Below are 24,187 nucleotides of genomic sequence, written 5' to 3' on the forward strand. Positions count from 1 at the left end.
ATGGGCCTCTATCTCATCTTCGACTGTAACATTGGCTTTAGAAAGGTCATAGACTTTGTTTTCTGACTTCATGACTAATTTATTTTTCTTAGTTCCTCCCGCAGGCTCTTGGAACTTCTCATTCCTGCTCATAAACCACTGCTGTGAGAAGTTTCTCTAAACACTGTAAATTACCTTTGCACCAACAGACTCGGTATTTTTCTGAACTACTGTCTCAAGATCATGTTAATAAAATCACCTATAGCATCATAAAATAATTAGGCAGACTGATTTATCTCTTTACTACAAGGGATAGGGGTGTGGTGTCAAAGTAATAAATACGGTGACCTCTTCAAATCTGAGTGGTTTGGTAAAGAAAAGCACCCAAAATTTGAAAGCTGATCCTAATTATCCACACTCCATCACACAAACCACACTGTCACAACTCAGAAATCCCTGCCTGAAACCTTTGTGGCTAAAGCTCATGTTGGTATTTGGAGTAAAGGAAAAAATCTATCTTTTAACAATACCTACCCTCTACCTTGAGGATGGTACCAAAACCTGTGTGATAGGGCAGCAAGGCACATTCCAGGTACCAATAATGAGCAATGCTCACCTAATTGACGCTGGGAATAAAATCCCTGTGAAAATGAGCACAACCTGTGAGAGTTCTGAGAGGGTCTTTCCTGCAGCAACCCCTGAATGCCCAAGCACAACTACAGCTTCCACTGTAGGGTGGCAATCAAGATAATGAACACAAATAACCTCATGGAGGCCTCTTCAGACATTGTTCACACCAGTCACAGCTACTGGTTTATAATGAACAGTCAAAATGTGGAGTTAATTCACATACATATATCGAAACTTTCAAACAAGCTGTAATTCAGCTACGGACAGCTGAAGTCCCTCAGATGAATAGAGCTGGACTTACATTTGTTTTTTGTGGAACTTCTTAGAGTTAGTTCAAATTTAGAGTACCCATATTGAAATAAACTGATTTTCAATAATGAGCACTGGAGCTTATGAATTATTTAATTTTCAAAAATCCAGTTGGATTCTACATTATTGAACTATCCTTGCTGCCTAAAAGAAATGCTTTTCAGTTTAAAAAGCATGATTCTGGAGACAGGGAGCACCATTATTTCAATGTATTCAATCATCACTTTCTTTTTAGCAGCTTGAATTAGACATGCTTTCAGGTTTTTATCCAACTGTCAGTTAGAAACCGATGGCATTTCTGCCCTTTCCTCTCATTAGGGACTTGCTGTTCTGTACCTGCAAATCTTCATCCCTCATCAGCCAGAGATACGAGAGCAGAAATCTCATCTATAATAGTAGTATCATGTACATCCTATTAAAGAGGACAGATAACACATTCAGCAGTGCCTCAGGGCCACAATTTCAAAGACATGTGTAGTGCTGAAAGATGCAGGTGAAAGACTCCAGGGACTTTCCAAAGCCCCCAGCTGCGTAACTCTCATTGATTTCAGTTATTCAAATGAAAAGTTGTTTAATGTATTTGTTCTGGAGTTGAAGTTTCACTTGAAAGCTGGGGGATACATAATCCCATGAGCTAATTTTCAATACTGATTCTCACTGATTTCGAAGGCAGGTAAATTACTAAATACTCAGATAAATCTAGCCCAGAGTGAGGCATAATTCTTATTTAGAGTCTATCTCCCCTTGAAATAACAGCAATTAGGCACTTAGCTACTTTGAGGAGATGGGCTTTAGTATCACAAATATTTTGGCCATATATCCATTACATGAGTATATATAAATATTTTAATATCAGCTCTTTTACAGTGAAGGAATGGAAAATAATTTAAAGATTTTTACCCCTGAAAATTGCTTAATCCTCAAAACTACTTTTAAGAGGGTTATGAAACAGTGAATTTCAGCACCAGGACTGGGCACTAACAACACCCATTTCAAAATCAATGAACCCTTTAGGTTGGAAAAGCTCTTTAAGATCATTAAGTCCAACCATCAACCCCAGCACTGCCAAGATCACCTAAACCACATCCCCAAGCACCACATCCAAACATCTTCTAAACATCTCCAGGGATGGTGGCTCCATCACTTTCCTGGGCAGCCTGTTGCAATTCTTGACAGCCATGAAGCGATTTTTCCAAATATTCAATCTGAACATCTCCTGGAGCAACTTGAGGCCATGTCCAGATCCCACTGGAGAGCCTTCCAGCCCTCCAGTAGATCAACACTCCCATCTACCTTGGTGTCACCTGCACATGGACTGAGGATTCACTCAATTCCCCAATCCAGATCACTGATATTGAGCACTGCTGGACCTGGGGAATACCACTTTGGACTGGCCACCAACTGGATTTGGTTCCATTTACCACCACCCTTTGGACTTGACCACTCAGCCAGTTTTTTATCCTCTGATCAGTGCACCCATCCAAGCCTTTCAGGTCAATGACACCCACTCAGTGCCCTTCTCCTCCTCCCAGAGCATCCTGCAGTGAAAACCTTTTCTTTCCCAAGCAACAAGGTAATTTTACAACACCACTTCTAGCCTTGCACTTTTCTAGTATTTCCCAAACAATTGTACAAGCAGATACAATTACTGAGGGGTTGAGATGCTTTCTTGCTGAAATTGAATTACCTTCCATGTTCTTGAGCAACTACAGAACTACAAGATTCTACCCAAATATCTCTCCTCTGTGGAAATGCTTCTGCATACTATAAATACAAAGTGAATTTGTGCAATGTGTGGGCTCACGCATGGAAATGCAGAGGACTGTGCAGGCCAATATCCTTCCCAGGAAAAAACACAGCATGACGTGAAAATGGTGCAAGCGAGAGGCAGCCGAGGGTCTCTCAAGCAAAAACAATGGCATATTTTCCAAAGGTGACTGAATGTCCCGATGGTGCTGAGCAGAGAAAAGAGAGGAGGTCAAGAGAAACCAGAGTTCTGTCAGAGGAAATGACTAGAGGATGAAAAAGGGGAGGCATGAGGCCGAGCTCACTGCAGTGGAACGGCTGGCGCACAGTCAGACAATACGTGGCTGCAGCCCAACGTGTTAAAAATCCTCTGGCATCTATCAGCATTTGTTTGGGAGTGACTTCATTTCCAAACTTTGGGAAAAATATTAGCACAGCTATTCAAGATAGCCAGGACACCCTACCCCTGTTTTTTCTCACTTCATGGCTTTTAGGTGTGGACTGTAACACATCACTTAAGCTGCACAAAACAGATTTTACTGAATTTACAGTCATTGCACTGCGCTTGGAAAAAAAATATATTGTTTTGATTGGGTTTGTGGTAGGGTTCCACCCAAGATCCCTGAGAAAAGTTAGTTAAGGACAACTGCTCACACCATCACACACAAGGACATCAAGCACAGTGGGAGAAGCAGCCATGCTGGGAGCTGCTTCTGGGAAAGGAACATCTTGCCCCAGGAGGGACAATTCACCTAAGATTTATTTCATTTTTGGAACCTCAGAAATTCAATTATTTGATCACCTATTTTATCTCCAGTAAATACCTTCGCTATTATTTTATTTTGTTACCATGCATTCTTGATTTTATGCTTACTACCTCGTTACCATACAAAGGTAATTGATTCAATGCCTTGTTACAACAGGAAGCTAATTGATTACATCCTAAACCCAGTAGGGTACACACAATCTGATGGTTATGAGAGGATCTCCAATTAGATTTAAAAATACAGCTGGAATTGTTTGTCACTGCCTTTTCCTTTTCAGTGATCTTGGACCTACATATCTCATCAGAGACACATTGCATACATGTGACCCCTAACGGCCAGGGACCTCAAGGCCTTTTATAAGTGGACTCATTTTCTAAACAAAAACCCCCAACCATTCAAAGAGGTAGAAGAGAGGGCAATGGGGGAGTCACTGTGAATATCAGGAAAGGAGACCAAAGCCATGCTCTACACAGAATTACACCTTGCACCCATTCAGCAATGAGGGCAAGAGCTGGAGTTGCCCTGCTGAGAGGAAGGAGAGGTTCTGCATTGTGCTGTCCTTGGCACAATCCAGGTCCCCAGGCACCACCATCTGCAGTAACAAACCCCTCCTGCCTCTCTGTGCTAGAGCTGGAAACAGGACTGGTTATCATCACCACCCCTCTGCTAAAATACAGACTCCAGAAACCAGCTGAGTTTTGAAGGAAAGAGCAGGACAACACTGATGACTGCCAGCGACTATCCAGAGCCTTTCAAGAGGCCTTGGGGGTTTCAAGCAGCTCCTTGAATTCGGGCACAAGGCATGGGACACATCCTCAGTCCCCAAAAGACATGTTTCTACCTCAGAGCTCTCAACAGAACAATTGCTGCCTATGCCAAGAGCTGCTGTGCCCTGTGGGGATGGTTACACAGGCTGCACTTTCTAAACCACTTGCAGAGACAGGCTGCTGAAGAGTTGTTATTTCTTGCAATTTGTGTCTTGGATGGTTTACTAAAATTAGGAAAAAGTATATTCCAGAGCTGGAACATTTATGGCTTCTTTACCATTACTGTATATTTTAATTCTTAAAAATAGATTTAAGTGACATGATAAGTAAAGAGTCCTGTTTAATCTATTTTGGCCTGTTTGCCACATTCCTGGTTTGGCCTGTTTGACTTGTTAATTTGGAGATGCATAAAACCATCTGTTTCACTGTAGACTTTGTTTTAAGCCTCAGAGGAAACAAACCACACAAATAAATTAAATTCACTATGTCATTTCTGTTAGAATATATGCATTTACAGCCATCAGAGCAGACACCAAGTATCCCATAACTCTAATGTCAGGGCAGGTTTTTAACTATTTACAATGCTGTTATAAAAAGTCATAACTGAATTTATATCACACAAGGGATTTTCTTAAATTGTATTCCACCTCTCATTTAAAATGAAAAACAGTGATATTCTGCACATTGCTAAAAGAACATAATAAAGAAAGAAAAAAACCAAGCTTCATAATTAAAAAAATACATCTTGGAGAAACTACATCCCAGACAAATCTACCTAATAGCCTGAATTTCTGCCTCTGTGGTTTGCAAAGTGAAAGGAGTCATCTACAGGCTCATCCTCTTGACAAGACTGCAAACTTCAGCAGTCAGACTCCATTTGTCAAAAACTGAGCAGACCTACAATTTTTTACTCAACACTATTTTACTAAGAACACACATTCACTGAGGCCAAAGCTTTTTCCAAAGTGTATTTTATTGAGAAAAGACTCCTGTTCCAGATGAGAAGGAGAAGGAAGAAAGTCATCCCCAAATAAGTTGTCTGTGAGGGGGGCTACCACTTACTTCTATTTCTTCAGAAAAAAAATAAAATATATTTTGATTTTGATCTGTACTAGGGATGGTTTTTCAAGTCTTCATTCTTTTCCAAAAAATAGTGTCCTTGCTTACTCTCTGGGGTACTAGAGGGCTGCTGCATTGATATTTAGAAATAAAAAGTGATTCTTTCAAACACAATATTCCCTGGTGTCTCCTTTCATCACTCCTACACTATAAAGTCTGTTACACAGTCTATGGTTCTGAAGATTAAATATTTAACTAAGGAAACCTAAAGATGTCACTCATGGAATAAATACTAAATCAATTTAAGAAAGCTCAGTGTTACACTGCATAACATTTTACTGCAGAGTGAACAAGGAGCAGGGAGGTGGCCTGGGACCTAAAGTGGCTGTTGAGAAATCAAAGAATTCAGCAGAGTAGTTTTAAAAATGTAAAAGCCAGTTGTAATTTCTGTTAGAACCTTATTTGAAGACAGTTCTCCAAACCGTGTTCCTCAGCAGGAAGCTTAGGTTAAGGGAATACACAGCTGAAACATAATGACTTCCAAAAACCTGAGAACCTGAGCCCCTGACCCTGTGTCCCACCCACCAAAGCACATAAGAACAACTTTGAACATTTTAACAGTCCCACACTCAGCTTCTGTCTTGGCTCCTTTCTCTTTTTTTTTTTTTTTTTTTTTTTTTTTTTGCTTCTCCCCTATTGGATTTTCTGAAAGTGGCCTGGATTTCCCTCCTAGAGTTATTTTATCTCCTGCCACGAGATCAATCTGTTACGTCTTATTCAAATGGCTTACCCAACCTACATTCCCAGCCCTTTCAGAGCCTTCCCACCGGGCAGCGAGCAGGGCTGTACTCACAATGTTCATCAAGGTCAGCAGGTACTTCTGAACATGTTCTTTCCCATGGAACTGAACAACTGAGTCATCAACCCCCAGGAGGACTTCGATGTTGTAATCGTCCTCCGTGGCGTGCCTCCGGCGGCGCTGCCTCCACCTCTGCACCTGCTCCTCCGCGAGGCCCAGCGCGCTGCCGAGATGGTCCAAGGCAGTGAGGTTGGAGCCTGGGATCAAACACACAACAGAGTCACCGGCCAGGAGAGGTTCAGGTTTCAGCTCTGATTGATTTGAAGTAGCAGCATTTGTTATGTTCTGAGTGCTGTATAACAGCATTAGTTTCACGAAATGTCAATTAAAAAACTACCTAAATGAGAGAGAAATATGACCCAAAATGTTTTTGTTTTGCAAAGTAAAAGCAATACTTTCTACAAAGTAATACTGCATAATAAATACAGGCCCCAAAGAGCAGCAGGTACTACCAATGTCTTGATGAGAAGAACAGAGCAGTTTGCAGCAAAATACTCGTTGCTTAAAAGTACTTCTAACAGAATACACTGTCCAGGGATCCTGTGCTACCCAGGGTAGCCTCTATTTAGAACAATTAAAGATAGACACATACTTCAAAATCTGATTTTGCTGCCCACAGACTCCTATTTCAAGATAAGTGCAGTTGCCAGTACAGCCTTTTGCTATCCACGCAGGTACCACCAAACCTGTCCCCGCAGCCTCAGCCCTTTAGCTCCTTTCCCAGTTACACACATGCAATCCAACAGTAGTGACATGGATCCTCTGAACCACATTTTAGATACAAGATTAATAAATTTATAGCTACATCCACAATTTTTTTAACAGCTTTTCATCCTTCATTCCAAATTTTCCACGTCACTTTGCATTACTGTATGTCACAGACCAGCCCACCAGGCACAACAGTTGTCTCCTTCATTACTAATGATTTCTAACAGTTCCTGTGATATGAAAAGCATGTTCCCTGACAGGATGGACATGCCTAATGTGGCACTTACCTACTAAAAATGAACATGAAAATATGGAATCTTGACATTTCATCCTACAGAATAACAATGATTAGCATTCATATCATTATTACCATTTGCATTACAAGAGACTGGAATCACCACTGAGAACCTCTTGATTTTAGGAAATGTCAGGAAAGACTCAGAGAGGTCAGCAAAAGTACAGAGAGGGCTGTGGGCTGAGTAAAGGTCCCAATGCTTCCTTCACAGAAATATAATGGGAAGCAAAGGGAGGAAGCCCAAGCCATCACCTTCAAACCAGAAATGAGAAACAGCTCTTGGAAATGTTACAAAAGTGGATTCTCCATTTCCATTTATTGAAGTTTTCACATCAAAAGTGGCTGCTTGGGAAGGGAATGAGTCACCAGATCACTGGGCTCATTACAAGAACATCTGTGCTCTTGCCTGAACTTTGCTGCCTCAGGCTGCTGTGTCAGCAGGTCCTGGGCAATGTGCAGCCTGAGCAGCATCCCCTCAACTCCCCACTGAGGTGACAACAACACACCGACCTGCACAGCCTCTGGCTGCCAGGAGGGACACAGACACCAGGCATCCCCAATCCCCATGGAGCAATCCTTACTGCTCTGGGCCCCAGGCTATGCCTTGTGTGGTGAGAAGCTGGTCTCTCTTCTCCTTGAAGAGACCTCCAGGTAAAGGACAGCCCCTGAAAGCCACAGCTTCCTGCCAGTTTCCAGCAAGCTTCAAGGACATGCTTGTCCTGAGATCCACAGCTGCAGGGATCTCCTCTGCACTGCTGGCAGGGCTCCCCTTGCCCAGTGGACAGAGAGAAGGTGCCACGTGGTAGTCTAACACTCCCACGGAGCCCCAGTGTCCTTCTCCCCAAACAGCAGCATTTAATGTAGCTAACAAGCACAACCACCACGTTCTCGTTGCCAGCCTCAGGGCTCCCAACAGCTTCTGCTCCTGGGGCCACAAGCTTTTAAAATGATTCTGGTCAGAATCCATGATTCAGCACGAGAGTTCATTCCTCACCCAGTGCCCAGCTGTCATTCCCAGGTGTAGCATGGAGGGCGAATGAGCCTGGCCTGGCAGCACTGGAGGCAGCTCTTTATCAGGCTCCAGACCTGCCAAGCAGCCAGCTCCAGCCTTGCCTCGTGGATTACTCCACCAGGAAAACTTCAGTGTTAAAATTTCCTTGCAAGTGCTCAGAAGTAATGAGCAAGCCATCACCGTGGAGGCAATCATATATTCATGATCTATAAGACAAATCACAGTTACTGTAAAATATGACCATAAATCTTAAAAGCTCTGTAGAAAAGTAAGCCTAGGCTGGCAGGGGCTGCAGGTCATGTCTTCTCTCTGCTGTGCATAAAAAGCTAAAGCAATCAGCAGCAAGACAAAGCTATCAGAGCTGCTACTGCAGAACAGCAGTGCTGGGCAGGGGGAGAGCCTGAGCCATGCACTGAGGTTGTGGACAGAAAGCTCTGCTGGCTGGGGGGCTGTTATTTGGGTGGGTGATTGGCTGTCAAGGTATCTTGAGGTTTTGTGCTTTCATTTCTCTCCCTTATGTGTCAAACTAACTCCTGACACTACCTTTATTCCTGCTGTGAGTAAATCAGCCAGAGGCAAAATGTGATCCTACCATCCTGCAGCAAAAACTGCCTGTCCTCCCTCTTTGCTGCTCACTTCATCACTGTCACGCTGTAGTCCCTACAGTCCTGCCAATTCCTGAGAAAAGTTATCAGGAGGTTCCCTGGAAGTCACCTCACTCCCACTAGGTGCCAACCAACCACTTTAAATTTTCTTGGGAGCACAAAAATTCCACACATACCAGATTACCTTCACCCCTCAGCTGTTCCCCTCAGGATAACACGCCCAGTGTTGGGCACTGGTACCTCTGAGGCACCAACCCCATGTGCTTCCCAGCAGAGGGAAAGCCACACTGGCTCCAGCTGGTGCTGGAACCATCCCAAGACCAGAAACACGGCTCAAAACATTCACAACAGTAGCTGCAAGATTTCTGGTTCATATCCCAACTTCCCACCCAGTGCTCTTTCCCAGAGGCTGTCCCTGGGCAGGCAGGGATGCCTCCACACATGCCTGACCACAAACCCCACAGAGTCCTCCTCCAGTGCTGCTCTGCCTCTCAGGCTCTTGGATGATGAATTGCTGGATTTGCTGGACCATGCAATGTTATTCCCATGTTGGATTTGCTCCTAAATGACAGTTACATCCAAGTGAAATTAATACCCATATCTTAGCAAAGAGGAAGAGAAATAAAGTTCCATATGTAGTAAATGAAATATTTGTGGTGTTTTGGCATCTCAACTTTCCTTAGTCAACGTCAGCAATTTTGCTGTATCATTGTACTGCTAACAATATGCTAGAAGAGCTCAAGAGAAAGTGCAAAGAACTAAATAAGACACCAAATTCGTCCTTCACATTTTCCACATTACATTCCTTCTGATCACCCCTGCACTTTGCACAGTAACATCACAAAAGTAATCCCAAACTGCACTGTTTTACTAAATCATCCCAAGACCTCTCCCTCAGATGTGAATTTTCAGCAACTTTTGCCAAATCATCCACTAATCATTGGTGCCAACTTTGTTTTCCATCTCCCAAGAGGAGACACTTGGCATTTGCAGAGCCTCACACCAGCCTGTGTTGAAATCCTCTTGCTCCTGCTGGGAAAAATTCACATTTGTGAAAATTAACCACTCACAGAGAAGCTTCTATTTCTCTCTTTTGCTGCTCATTCAGAATAAATCAAATGACGGCAGCACTCTTACAGTTCAACAAAAAATCCCTCAAACCCTCTCTTTTTTTCTAAAGCTAGCTAAAAACCTCAGTGATATTTCAGTAATTTTCTCCTACCACTGTAGACCATCTTCCAGAGAAGGAAAAAAAAGTGCCCAAGTTGTCAAATAATGTTGCCTTTGCACATCTTCAGAAGAATTCTCCATTTGCAACAGTTTGTGATGACACCACCTTATTTTCTGGGAATTTTTGCCTTGCTCATGAATGTTTGATATCACGTTCTTTATGGAAACCAAATTACATGACATCTCCTGATTCTGCCTCACCCATCATGGCAGGCAAAACTCAAACAGATGCTCTGAGTTACTGAAGCATGAACACTCTGCCTGCCATAAAAACTCCCTCTCCCTGTGTTTTCTGTCACTCCCTTTAGGACATCTACCAAATCCACAGTTGCTGGCTCATGATCTTGTTTTGTTTTTTTCATGACCCCTTTCAAAAAGGCTCAGGAAAATATGGCTGCTCCTTATGAAACAACTGGACTTTACCAGCCTTAGGGCTCTCCAGTCTCACAGCAACAATATTGTCCTAATAAAGCAGTTTCTAATATTTTATCTCCTCTTTCTGATAGGGAGAAGGGAACTTTCTGGCAAGCCCAGAGCAGAGGCCAGGATAAGCAGCTGGGAGACTGAACTGTGTGTCATGTTCAGAGCCATCATCTGCAGCTTGTCAGCGCAGCAATGAGCTGGAATTTCATTTCAAACCTGAGTGTGCAGCATTCAGACCAGGCAGCCACCATTGAAATGCAGCTGGTTTGTTTTTGTGGACATTTCATTTGTCAGCGTGGGAGCAGACGAACGCCTGAGCCGACTGCTGAGCACCTTCCCTGCAGCCACACGAGGATCAGCACTGCTGATCTGCTGCTTTGCCACTCATCTCCATTCCTGGGACACACTGCTGAAGGAACACCCAGCTTCCCATTCCTTGCTGCAAACCAGCAGCTTTTGTGTTGTTGTTTTTATGTTTTTCACCCTGGTGACTCAGGCACCTGTGAAGCACAGCTGGAGCCTGCGGTGGCAAACACATCTGTGACAGCACAGGAGCCTGGGGCACCCAGCCCTGCTCAGCTGCACCACAGCTGGTGGCAGTGCCACTCCAAGCCTGGGACTACAATCAGGCATGAGCCCATCCATCCCTCAGTGCTGCAAAGGCAGGAGGAACAGGCTGTGTGGTAGGGAAGCAGAAGCAGGCAAGGTGGACTTGCTTTAGCTCTCGCTTCCCACTGCTCGAGTACATCTGCACCTCTGGAAAAGCACCAAACCCTGCTGACAGCTTGACAGAAAACTGCTCTTTTGGGAATTGCACCTTCAATCATAAGCCATCCTTCTGCAGCTCTCCCTGCCACTTGGATCCTGTGGGCTTCCCTTGTGTCAGTGCTCTGTGATCAACTGACTCCCTAATTAGCCTCCAATTAGCCTGTTCATGCATTTTAACAAAACCCTCACTTCAAAAGCCTTCCATGGTAAATTGAAGCCCAGCCCATGGAGGTTGGAGTCAACAATGAACAGTCATCAACCTTGGAATTTATCCCCTAGTGATTTATTCTCCCATTTTTAAGTTCCTACATTTGGGGTTTTGTTTTTCATTACAGTTGCACACAACCATGTTGTGTTATGTTTATTTCTTAACCAATAGTTTCTCTGATTTTTAATTTCTTTAAAAACTTATTTCTGATGTTTTTACAGTCATGCTCACCTTCCTCTGCTCTCTGCTTTGTTTTCCAAATGTCCTCTACTTGTCTTTCTTCTCCCCCCTAACCATCCTGCTCAGCTACATTGGTGTTTCATAATTTATAAATCCCTTTCCCATACTGCAGTCTGAATTTGGACCCTTCTGCTATAGATCACTCATAAGAAAACTGGGTAAAGCCAGCAGGGAATTAAAATGGGAGAGAGCATCTGTGAGGTGAAAGCAAATTGAAAACAGCCTAAACAAGAAGAAATCCACAGAATGTACTTGGTACATGATACCAAGTCAGCCCTGTTTAAAAGGCATCTCCAGGAACATTGCCTCAGCACAGTTTTAACTTGGAGCTCAATTTTCATGGGATTCTTGTGATTTCTTGAATCACAGGTTAACAATGGCTGGTACTTGATGAATCCTTAACCAAGAGCAACCACTGCAGCAGAATTCTCTTGAGGAGTGGGATCAAATTCCTCCTCTCACACATTTTTACATAAACCAAAAGTAAGACACTAGTAAATTAAAGATTGGGTATGCACCAGACATCCTCTCCAACTTTACAAATCGTTGTCCTGCCCTGATGTGCAAAGAAGCAGGCATTTAAAGGGAAGATTTTAGGCTGTGTGCTTTGCTGACCATATGATCACATTACAAGCTCCCTGCCTCTGAGTTATGGTAATGCTGTTTCTGGTCAAATCACATTTTAACACAGAGCCTGCTCCACCTTTCATCTGGCCAGGGGGAATTTGCCATGGCTGTTGGGGTAAGTTGGGCTGGGCTCTCCAAAAGTAGGTCTTAGACTCCAACTGCATGAAGGCCAGCAGATAGAGCAGCTGAATTCCTGCTGGAATGATCTGGTCCTGCACTTGAAATCAGGAGTTTCAAGTATTTAACAGTATTTCATATAGACAGCAGTTGTTGTAAACTCCTTGGGGCAGAACTATTTGCAGAGTGAATGCACATTCTTGCAAACACACGGGCACAAGCAATGTTCCATTTTTTTCTTGTCACCTTTGCAACAGCACAGTGACTTTGAAACTTGGGACATGCTCAAGTGCCTGCCTGAATCATAAAATCACAAAATGGTTTGGGTTGAAAGGGACCTTAAAGCTCATCCCATTCCACCCCTCTGCTATAGGCAGGGACACCTTCCACTATCCCAGGTTGCTCCAAGCCCTGTCCAACCTGGCCTTGGACACTTCCAGGGATGGGGCATCCACAGCTGCTCTGTGCTGCTCTGTGCCAGGATCTCACCACCCTCACAGGGAAGAATTTTTTCTTAATATGCAATCTAAACCTAGATCAAAGAATCAGTGTTATAAAGAAAAAACAAAGATGAACCTACCAAAGTTTAAAAAAAAAAAAAAAAGTCTTTCCAAAGGATAAACCAATTAGTGCAGTGAAAATGGCCAGGTGGACACAGTAGCAAGTGGCCAGGCCAGAGGCACTAAGAATATCCACAGCTAGGTGTTGCCAGGGAGATTTTTTCTGGCTTATCACAACAAAGAGAAAAGATATCACAATACTAAAAAGAGAAGTTGAAAACTAAATTGATCTCATCAGGCCCAGAGTCACACAAAGAATAACATAAAGATGGGAGATAATTGCACTGTTAGAAGATTAAATGAGAGCAAGGTAATGGAATACCCCAGGCTAAAACTTTTCTTTTTTTCAAATGGTGAAACATAGTGTGTTAAAATTTTAACTTTCGTCTTACAACATAATAGTCAAAAAGGGAAAATGAAAGAAATGGCAAACCAGTCAGGAAACCAGTCTGTGTGACCAGGTTGAAATGGAGTTCTCTGGGATCCAAACACAAATTTTTTCCAACAGCAAAACTTATCCTTTGGAAATTTTTCAGCTATCAGCCTTACTAATGCAAACACAAGTTTCACAATTTAGCACCAAATAAAGCATGAGCAAGAAGTCCAAACTCAGTGCTTAAAAGTAAGCTTAAAAAGGGGCAAAGAAAGCTACTCTAGAAAACTAATTTAGCAGCCAACTTTTAAGTTTCATTGACTTAGTTGATTGCATCTGAGAAGTGCTATTTGGCAAATATTTTGGCAAGTCATTGTAAGCTGGCCTGTATTGCAGAGCCTGTGACTTGCAAAACAAGGTGCCTGATCTACCACACCCCACCCACTCCGAGAGCCCACATCTGGCCTGGGACAAGGGCTCCATCCCTCCCAGGCCCTGGAGTGCTCATTGTGCCTGGGCAGAGCAGGCTTTGCTCTGCATCGCTCACGGAGAGCCACAAAGGGAGCTCAGCGTGCTCTGTCTCATTTGCAGCTAATGCATAATTAATTAAACTGCAGAGTTCAGCCACATCTTCACACAGGCACTGGGCACGGAGCCACAGCTCCACAGAGTTCTACGAGCCCCAAAGACCCCACCTGAAGCCCCAAAGGCAAAGGACCAGGAGCTGACCACAACTCACTTTTCCCAACCAGGCTTTAACCAAGTGTTTATGGGCTGCTTGAGTCCAAGTCTTGATGTCCAATCCATATTCCAAGCATGATTAAATTACAGCAAATTAGCACATTAAGTAAGCTGCCAAGCTGACCCCATGGCTTTGTAGGTGACATGTCTAACAATCCCACTTGCATTTTTAACAGAATGAAATGCCAAGCCATGGTACAGGACCTGAATAACAACAGATTACATGGGATTTGGCAGTTGTCTTTCCAAGTAAGCCCGTAAGAAAGGGAAATATATTTTAATTACAGTTCAAGAAAATAACTTTTAAAAACACACAAGTAACAAAAGTCAAATTCCTAGCCAGGGCAGGAAGGTGAGATGAGGGAGAAAAGGCAAAGAAATACATAAAATAACTATACATCATTGGAAATATTACTGAAAAATAATGACTGAAGCAAATATGTATCTTTGCCATGCTTTTTAGCCATAACCTCAAGTCTTGTCTTTTGGTAACATTTCAAAGTAGAATTATTCCATCCTTTTAAAAGGGCAGCACTTTTCTCAGTTACAAAGTCTCAAAAAGTTGTAAATTATACAATTGATTGTTCTCAATGTCAAACAGAATATAAAACTCATCAGTACAATGTACAGCAAAAATGACAATGCAAACAGCTCCTGTTTCCTACATAATCATAATGATCTTTTAATTAGACAAAGTAAACAGTCTGCTCATTTCACCTTGTGAAGAAAAGCATAGGAAGAAGAAAATCTCCCCAAATTCTAAGGTAAAAAACATCTGCATTTTGCAATATCAGTGAGTTCAACAGACTCCTTGCACATCTCAAAAAATTTTGCCATAAATCAGCAGTAAGACAGACAAAAGAAAAGTGGTTAAATTGAGTATTACAAGAAGAAAACCTTATCCAGACAGGCTGAGTAAAGGCAGGGCAACACACGATGCCTTGGCTACTTCTGCTGGCAGGATTTAAAACTGAGCAAGAAGGAGTTATAATTTTACCTATGTTTTGAAAATATCCTTGTTGCTAAATCTGCTTGGGCCTTCTGCACTAACAAATGCAGCTGTAATTGATTAGAAACTGCAAGAAAGACAAAACTCACTTGGAGGATGCAGGAGTTTCTTAAACTTCAAAATGACAGTAAAAAACCCTGAAAGAGAGAATTAGCCTCTGCTCTGGTGACAGCGCATGAGGTTTAGTCCCAAGGCGTTTCAAAATCAAGGGCAAAGGCTTCTTCTGTTATTTGTATGAGAGCTCTCAATCTGTCAGGCCCTACAAAAGGCAAACTGTGAAATGCTGCCCTTCTGCTGTGGTGGGTGGGTGGGAGATGGGTCCTGGCACTGACAGCAGAGAAGAGATGCTTTAAATGGGCAGTCCTCTTCATGAGCATGGGCTGTGGCTGGAGAGAGGGGAAAAGAAGGTAGGGAAGAAGGAAAGAAGATGAATGGGTGTGAGGATAACAAAACCCTCTGGGGAAAAAGCTAATTTAGAGGCAGAAGTTGTGAGGACACAAATGCAAAAGAGGAAAGTGAAAAGAAATCACTGTTGGTTTTCCCGCTGCAGTTCCCCACTGGCCCTAGGAAAGCAAAGCCAGGGCTTCTTCCCACATCCCACTCCCCATCCTGAAAGCTGTGTCCTGGGAACAGCCCCTGAGCTTCAGGAATACAGGGACAAATGCCAAGGTTTGCCAGGCAAACCATCTCCCCAGCACCTGCAGGCAGGGCTTTAATGTTCCTTTCTCAAGTTAAATTTAGCATTAATATCTGGGAGCTTTAGAGGGATTAGAACAGGTCAGCATGCATTTATTTCATTTTCTGGCAGGTCCAAAATATTTTTAATTCCTTTCAGGTCAAATGGACTTGAATACTGAACTTTTTAAAATGTGAACAAACAAAACATTTCAGTTCATCTGAAATCAAGTTTTAGTCATTTGATATGAAGTCAAGCACTTCAAGTCTCAATGCAGAGAATCATTTAAAATTATAGGATATCTCAAGGAAAAGAAGGGAGATGGTTTGTTTGGAATGCACTGCCATGAAACCCCTTTACATTTTCAGGATTTTTCCTTATTTATCGATGTGAAGTTCAGTGAAAAATTCCAGATTTTTTATCACCAATAAGAATTTCACCCAACTCAACTGTAAGTGCCAAGACTAAAAGGAGTTTCCATGTCCTCTCTCCACCATCTACCCCACTTCCTCCAAAGGAATGATCATCATTTCAGGACCTCTGAATTTCTGTTGGGTTATTCTCATATTATTGATAAACAAGCTGTACTCAGCACTGACTGGCTTGTCCTTCGAGTTGGCTTGTAGCCTAATCAAACTCAGGTCATTTTTCTGCTAAACGAGATGCAGTTGGTAGGATGTAGTGCTGCTTGGCAGGCAGCAGACAACTCTCCTATAGGAACAAATCACATCCACCTCAAAATAAAAGCCTTTCAAGAATTAGGTAACAAGGAATTTATCTCCTGAATTAAAGATATCATCTTTGTGCAAATAAGGTTTAAAGTGGTCAGAAACTGCATTTGCATTCCCTTTGCAGTGTGCTAAAAAATTGCTTTAATAGTCATGACTGCACTGCTCTTTCTATAGAGAATGAAATGAGACTTTGAAAAGCAAATGCCCAATGGCCAGTAAGAAGGGCTGGAAGCCTCTTACTTATATATATACATACATATATCTATATATCTATATCTTTATCTATACACACATGCACACATGTATAGATATACTTACATGTAATAATGCTAAAATAAGAGAACTGTGTATTTTAACATAGGTGACTGGAGGGTTGATGGATGAACAACCCTCTTGATAGCTAACATCTCTATTAGAAATGTTTTTAAATTAAATCAAACATTATAAAACTATCAGAAGCAACAGAAAATTGAGATCTTAAGTTTTTTTAAACTCAAATTCTCTCTCTTTAAATGGTTTTAACCCAATTGGAAGCTAAAAGGAGCAGGCAAGTCAATGGATGTTAGAGAAACAGTGGATGCTGTTAAGGATAAAAGTAGACAGTTGTTCCAAAGCTCCAAGAAGTTTTTTCCTCTGGAACTGGAACAGTATTTAAAGACCATTTAGCCTCCAGCCTGTTACTTATGCATAGTAACAAATGGAAATATTAAAGCCAACACACAAAAAAAAAATCCTTTCAAATTTCCTTAAAAAGCAGTTGCTAAAGTAACCAAGAAGTTTATTGAGAGCAATGCTGACATACATGATAAAAGCTTCCAGTAATTAACACATTCTCTCTAAAACTGGTAAAAACAGTTTTTTCCAGATCTGAGTTCTGCAATGAATTTGGTTCTAATCTGAATACTAGACTGGATTAGTTTCCACCTAGTTAAGATGTTTCCACCTAGTTAAGAACTGGCTAACCAAGCCACTCCTAGTTTACCTGATTGTAAAGATACCTGTGATCAGTTGAACAAAAATCACAGGGGAAAAAAACAGAAATACAAAAACCTTCCATAAATCATCAGCTGCAACACCACAGTTTATGTTCAATTTTGGGAATCAAGAGATAAAAAGATGGCCATGAGTATATTAATCTTCTTTATTCTTCCAAAACCCTAAATCTTTAGGTAATACATCATACAAACTCTGATAATATTAATTATTATTTCATATTGTGCTAACAAAAGTAATAACATAGTTCCCTCATTTGAAGTCAGAATAGACTCCATCCACTTTCAGTTCTTGCTGAACAAGAGAATATTATTTCTTCAGTGTTTCAACATAGAAATTCTTTCTATTTTCCCATTACTTCAAAAAGAAAAGTCTACAAAGATAAAGTGCAAATTAACACTAACTGAACTTACTTTAAAGGAACAAAGTGACATTTGTAGCAAAGGGGAAGCAAGGCTGGAGGGAAAAGTAACATTTTTTGGCAGCTGAAGAAGGTACATGTTGGTGTCAGGGTCTGTCTCTTCAACAGATTATTGCTCCCCAAGAGCAACTTCTTGCCTGTCTCCTCAGCAACACAAGTCCCACAAATACAGTCTCCTTCAGTTCACCTATTGTACCTGTTCACCCAGATCTGAGACCACAACTCAGTGCTGAAAAAGAATGTTTTTGAAAGTCATACAAAACAGCATTTACTTGTCCAACAACAGTGCTACTCAGTTATGAAATAAGACATGAAAGTACCACGGTCAATAAAGACTCCTCTTTGCTGTGGTGCCCTGGAAGCCCCCACGAGCCCTCAACAATTACTTTGGACTTGCAGGACTCTGAATGATCTTGTGCAGTGCAGGAGCTGGACATGTATTTATTGAAGCTGACACTAATCAATACCCATCACTTTCTCACTGGTTTCAACTTTATTAGAAAAATGATATCAACAGCTGCTACTGCCCTAGTGAGCCTCAGAAGAAAGCCAAGGGTTGATGGCATCCAGCTGCTTTCATTGCCTGGTTCTCCAGTGAGCTCCAGGCTGCCTTTCAGTGCAAAGCTTTCCATTCGACATTTCCTATATTTCTCTTAGGATCAGAGAATTTTAATGTATTACTTTTTCGCTCTTTCAAATCTATTTCTGGCTAATCTTCTCTAAAATTTCTAAAGCATTCGGAAAGGTTTCTTACATTCTGGTTTTAGTCCAAGGTGCCTTGGTTTCAAATACTGCAGTGCAGCTGGGCAACTCTTACATTTTGCTGAATAACTCGTTCACCAAAAACAAAGTTATGATTGTTTTGAAATTATTTTCAAACCAAATCACAGGGGGTTTTAGGGATTAAAAAAAAAATTAAATAATGGAGTAAGGACCCACATTTCATTTTGGTGAATATATATTTCCCAATATGAAAGCACTCAACCAGCTCAGGCTACAGCAGAGAAGAGGACACAGAATCACAGAATAGTTTTGGATGCAAAGAACTTTTAAATGTCATCTAGTCCAACACCCCTGCGATGGGCAAGAGACATCATCAGTTAGCATCAAGTTGCTCAAAACCTCATCCAGACTGACCTTGAGTTGTTTCCCAGGGTTGGGCATCTACCACTTCTCTGGGACACTCAACCTTGCCAGCACAGGGGTGTTCATCTTCCAGTGACAGGAGCCAGATCTGCCCTGTGAGGCTCTGAGCATGGCAAAGTTAGTCCATGCCTTAGGTCTTAAATCAGAAAATACCAATTCTGAGCAACCAGCTTGTGGAGGGAGAGGAGAGGGGAGGAACCCACACCAAATAAACCCAACTGCAATGAAAACAATTACAGTATGAAAAGATGGGAAACAAAGCAGTTTGTGAAGAGAAAAACCTTTTAAAGATTTTTTATTTTTTTTCCCTCACAAAGTGAGAGTGTCCAACTGTGGTATGAAATCAGTGCAGCAACCACTGCCCATTGCATGGCTTTTAGCTGTCTCTTCTGACCAAAGGTCAGCTCCGCAGTGAGGTTTTTATGTTTGGGGGAGATAAATACTCTTGGACAATTCCAGTAAAATTGTGGTTTAAAAATTCATCTGGAAAGCCAAGCAATGCTGTGGGAGACAAAAGAGAACACCAGTATTTAGATCACCTAAAGTACAAGGAAAGTCAGCAAAGAACAAATTGTCTGAAGCATTAACCTGCCAGGATTATATCTTAACGTCACAAATTTCAGATCCATTTGAAGTCTCACAACAGAGAAACTAAAGCAGCCGATTGAACTTCCTTGTGAAAAGATTTTTAAAAACCCAAAACCTATAGAGTACAGCATGTGGTCTTGCCTATATGTCCCAAATTCACCCAGGGAAACCAACTCCTCTTGCAGAACCCCTCAGCTGCCATTAGTCAGGGAAAATAGAGAGTAAAAAAAAGTACTTTCTCATCCAGCTGCAAAAGCAGCTCTTGTCTCTTTGTTTCCCAGCCTTCCACACGTGGATCTAACTCAATCCAGACATCTCTTACAGCAATCAACCTCAGCAAGGCCAAAACATGTCCAGGGGCCCGTGAACAACATCCTGCCCTGCTGGTATCAGCACTTAACTTCAACAGGGACAGGTTTCCACTGTCTCTCTCCTTGCAACTCAGAATAACCTCAAGAAAACCAACCCCCTTCCCCAAAGACAAGTCATGGCAAAACCCCAACAGGTTCTGTAGATAACTATCTGAGCAAGGAAGGGTTCATGCCAAAAAGCATGTGGGAGAGGGAAGAAGGGTTGTTCAGGTTTGGAGAGAAGATTGCTTTGTTTGGCAGATATTTGTAGAGTATGACCACGGAGCCAGAGGGTTTTGGAAAGAGGCATTTTAATGTGCTTTCAGGTGCTGGACCACTGATGGAAACACTGGTGAAGAACTGCAAGAAGCAAGGCTGACAGGGCCAAACTGAGCCATGTGATGTACGTGGGACCACCACAGCTCAGCTGGCACCAGCACAGCCTTTTCCAACCCCTGCCTTCCTGACACACATTACCTTGGAATAATGCCCATGTAAGCAATACCAACTTTCAGCTTTTGAAGTTTCCCCGGATTTATAGATGCATGGGAGAGCAAGAGGCCAAGGCAAGAGTAGACACCCCAGGAGCTTCCCAGTACTTCCCCTTGGTACATTGTGAGGGAAGGGAAAGAGGCTGGGAAGGCACATCCAGGGACTGAACTTGTACCAGGGCCAGCAGTAGCACCGGGCTCTGAACTCTGCACTGGCACCACAGCACAGGGCTGCTGCTACAGCTCCTGCCAGATCTGTTCCCACTGGGAATCCTGCAGGGCAGGGAGTGCCCCTCACCAGTGCTGGGATTTCCAGCCCAGGCTGGGCATTCTGTATAACCATCACATAAAGCAGCTGATAGCAACGGGCCCTTTTCTCCCTGGAGCCAAGTGCTTTCCAAAACTTCTGTAAATCTCTTAACATGAAGCTACCACAGCTCCATAATTATGGATGTAGCAGAAGGAGTAGACAAGCTGAATTAGGCTTCCAATTTCATGTCTAATTTATGTACAACTGCAGCAATTATAGATGCAAATTAAATAACTGTGCAGAAAATGGGTTTTATTAGCCATAACTAAAACCCAATAAAACTCAGCAACTCATGCACATCTCTGTACTGAATTTGCCTCTTCAGAATGTCAATTGGAAATGTGAGAAAAGACTGGGATTTTCTATTTCCTAATTTGAACAAAAGGAAAAAAAGTATGAACTGTCAGAGCATGTCTTTCTACCACAACAAAACAAACAGGAGACCTAATTGGCAATTTCAGAGCAACACATTGTTTTACAGCCAGCAGTTCTATGCAGCTTTTAAACACATTATTTATACTAAGTCTTTCATGCCTGACATGGCTGAGAAAAGTCTCATCTAATAAAACCATATGCTAAATGGAACTCAGTTGCACAAGAGGCCTGTTCTGACTGCCTGGCAGGCTGAGATTTAAAAGTTTAAACTCTAAGCTGAGGAACACTGTGCTTGACTTTGCAGCCCTTCTGAGATTTGGGAAAGTGGGGGCTTCTTAGCATCACATCAACTGGGTCCAGGGCTGTGAAAAGCTTCTCTGGATGTTTTAATGCTGAAACCTCTCAAATCTTCTGTCATTCAGACTTAGCATGAGAGCTGTCATGTCTAAGGAGCCAGCGCTTACCTGTCAATTTGTTTAAAAGCAATAAAAAATTGCTCCCATTAAATCAAGGTTAATCTTCCTGCACAGTTCTTACACAATTCCCTGCTATGTGTGATTAAACCATATATATATATATATATATATAACACAAACACTTGGATAAAAGTTTATATATATCACAGTGTGTCTGCACTGTTTGTTTGCATCATTCCTTGTTTTGAAGGGGACAGGGGATTTTCCTGGCTGGCTGCATTACACACATGGGAGTTGGTAACTGGGAATGACCATTGGCCTCCCCTCAGGATCCCAGGGTGCTTCTGTACAGCCACTGCAGGTCAGAGCAAACAATCAGTGCACAGCCAGGATCTCCACCTACAGCAGAGATAATTCCCACATACATCCATCCTTCCCCATTAGGCTGTAGGCAGAGGCTTAGAAAGGCTCTGTTCTCCCAGGACACACATCCCAGGTGGGTGGGATTGCCAGGTCCCTTTCCCAGGGCAGCCACAGGCAGGGCCAGGAGGAGACACAAAACCCAGCTCCTGGCAGGGATGGGCAGCAGACACCAGGAGTGGAGCAGGCAGAGTGCCACGGTCCCTTGGTCCCCTTGTCCCCAGACTCCACTGAACGTGGCTTCCACTGGCACCCTCCTCTCCCACAGATATCCATGGGCACTCTCCACATCCTCAGCTGTCCCACTCCACGATGAATCACTTCCAACACAACATCTTCTCCAGTGCACACAGCAACACGGGTGGCATTTAGCACAGAAGATTAACAGGAACATTGTTGTTCCTCCATCACCTCCCAATGGACCTGGTCCTAAATTCAGTGTGCTACCAGTCATGAGCCTCTCCTGCCAGGCCACAGCATGGACACTCATTCTGGATGCACAAACTTCAACATTTAAATATACCACAAGCACTGACTTCCCCTTATCTCTTGTGGCAGTTATATCCTCAAACAACTCCAGCAAATTACTTAAACATGACTTCCCTTGCCTGAATGTCTGCCAGGTAGTCTTAATTAAACTGTGCATTCCCACATACACTCTCCACAACACCCTAAGGGAGGTTTCCAAGATTTCCTCATTTTGTGTATTCCCTTGAATCATCTATCATTAAACAGCAATAATGATAAGCAAAATGAAACAGACAAAAATAGTTTTGTATCTGCAGAAAGATAATGCACCAAAAATAACTAACTAGAAATCAGTTATTAGAGGGGTCACCGTGTCTCTCCGAAACACAGATCTGGAGATGCTGAGCACTTCCCTACAACTACTGAGGAATAAAGTTTTCAAACCTCATGGTGATGAACACAGAGTAAAATCCATGCACAGGTTCAGATCAGGTCTTACCATAAGAAGGATAATCTAAGTTCCTAAAAGAGAAGAAGGCCCAGAAATACTGATTTTTCTTATAATTCAAATAGGAGAAGAATTTACATGAAATCATCTTCAGCTTTCTTAACCAAGAGATTAATATCAAATGCATTATCATTTGATAATTAATTTTTTATGCTGCAGTTCTAGATGCAGATGTTACAGATTCCATTAAAAGCTTTAAAAACCCAACCCTCAGTGAGTCCACTGCTCTCCCAAAGCTAGTCCCTCCTCTTAAATCAATGTTAGATCTGCAGGAGCATCCTGAGGCCACCGACTGCAAACAGCTCTGCAACAGAGCAAAGGGCAGGCAGGGCTCAGCACAGCCAGCCTTGGCACTCCAAGCAAACACCTTGCTCTGGAAATGGAGATTTCATAACACTGGGGACAGCCAAAGGACAGAGAATGAACCACACTCTCCAGACCTCCAGATGACAGTCACATCACTGGGGCTGTAACACAACAGGAGCCTGTGACAGAGTGTTTGACATCCAGAGAAGGTGAGTAAGGTAATGTAAGGCACAGGTTTACTAATCCCATCGTGAAAAAAAAATCAGTTTAAGGAGATTTAGGATTTACACTTATCCCATGCCTGATTTAAAAAGATATTTTAAGGTATCATGCATTTGTTTCTAGATGTATTTTGTAGCTGACCCATTTCCCTTCATAATTAATTGGGGTCTTATTTTACTCCAGAATCAAGATACATAGGGAAAAATGACCTGGGTTGCATCTGGACTGACATAACAAGGTTGCTTAAATTCTGAGTACAAGGCTGTTGTTGCTGATGAGTGGATGAGGAGAAAAATCACCTTGATTTTGTGACCCAAGCTTAACTTCACATAGGTCAATACTCAAAGAAATGCTCTATTTCCAACAGTACAATGAAATCTGGCAGCATTACACAGCAATGCATATGGAAGTCCACAATGTCATCCCTGCAAAGTCATCTTTCAGAAGACAAGTACACCCACAGCTGCACCATGCCATCAATAATTCCTCCACTGCAACCTAGACAAGGTTATGTGGGGCACATAAAAACAGAGCTGGGATTTTACAGTAGGAACTGAATATTTTTAAAAATATCCCAAACAAAATCCAAAAAACCCTCCCACCAACCTTTTAATTAAAACCAATGTTTTAATAACTCAAAAAACTACCTGCTCCTACACCTTCTGCTGATGGTCAATTGGCTGAGAACACTGATATGAGGTAGAGGGTTAGGATGCTGGGAAAGGAGATAAAGC

General features: G+C 42.3%; 1 protein-coding gene across 3 annotated transcripts in view; it reads right to left on the reverse strand.

Moving 5' to 3' along the window:
* Positions 1-24,187, reverse strand: part of ADAMTS2 (ADAM metallopeptidase with thrombospondin type 1 motif 2) — a 240,732-nt gene that overhangs the window by 53,430 nt on the left and 163,115 nt on the right. For all 3 annotated transcript variants that reach the window (XM_053956225.1, XM_053956226.1, XM_053956224.1), the window contains one exon: positions 6,111-6,313. In XM_053956225.1, the coding sequence (XP_053812200.1) occupies positions 6,111-6,313 (203 nt within the window). The remainder of the gene's footprint in view (positions 1-6,110; positions 6,314-24,187) is intronic.

The sequence above is a fragment of the Vidua chalybeata genome, chromosome 15 (assembly GCF_026979565.1).
Source record: "Vidua chalybeata isolate OUT-0048 chromosome 15, bVidCha1 merged haplotype, whole genome shotgun sequence".
Classification (NCBI taxonomy): Eukaryota; Metazoa; Chordata; class Aves; order Passeriformes; family Viduidae; genus Vidua; species Vidua chalybeata.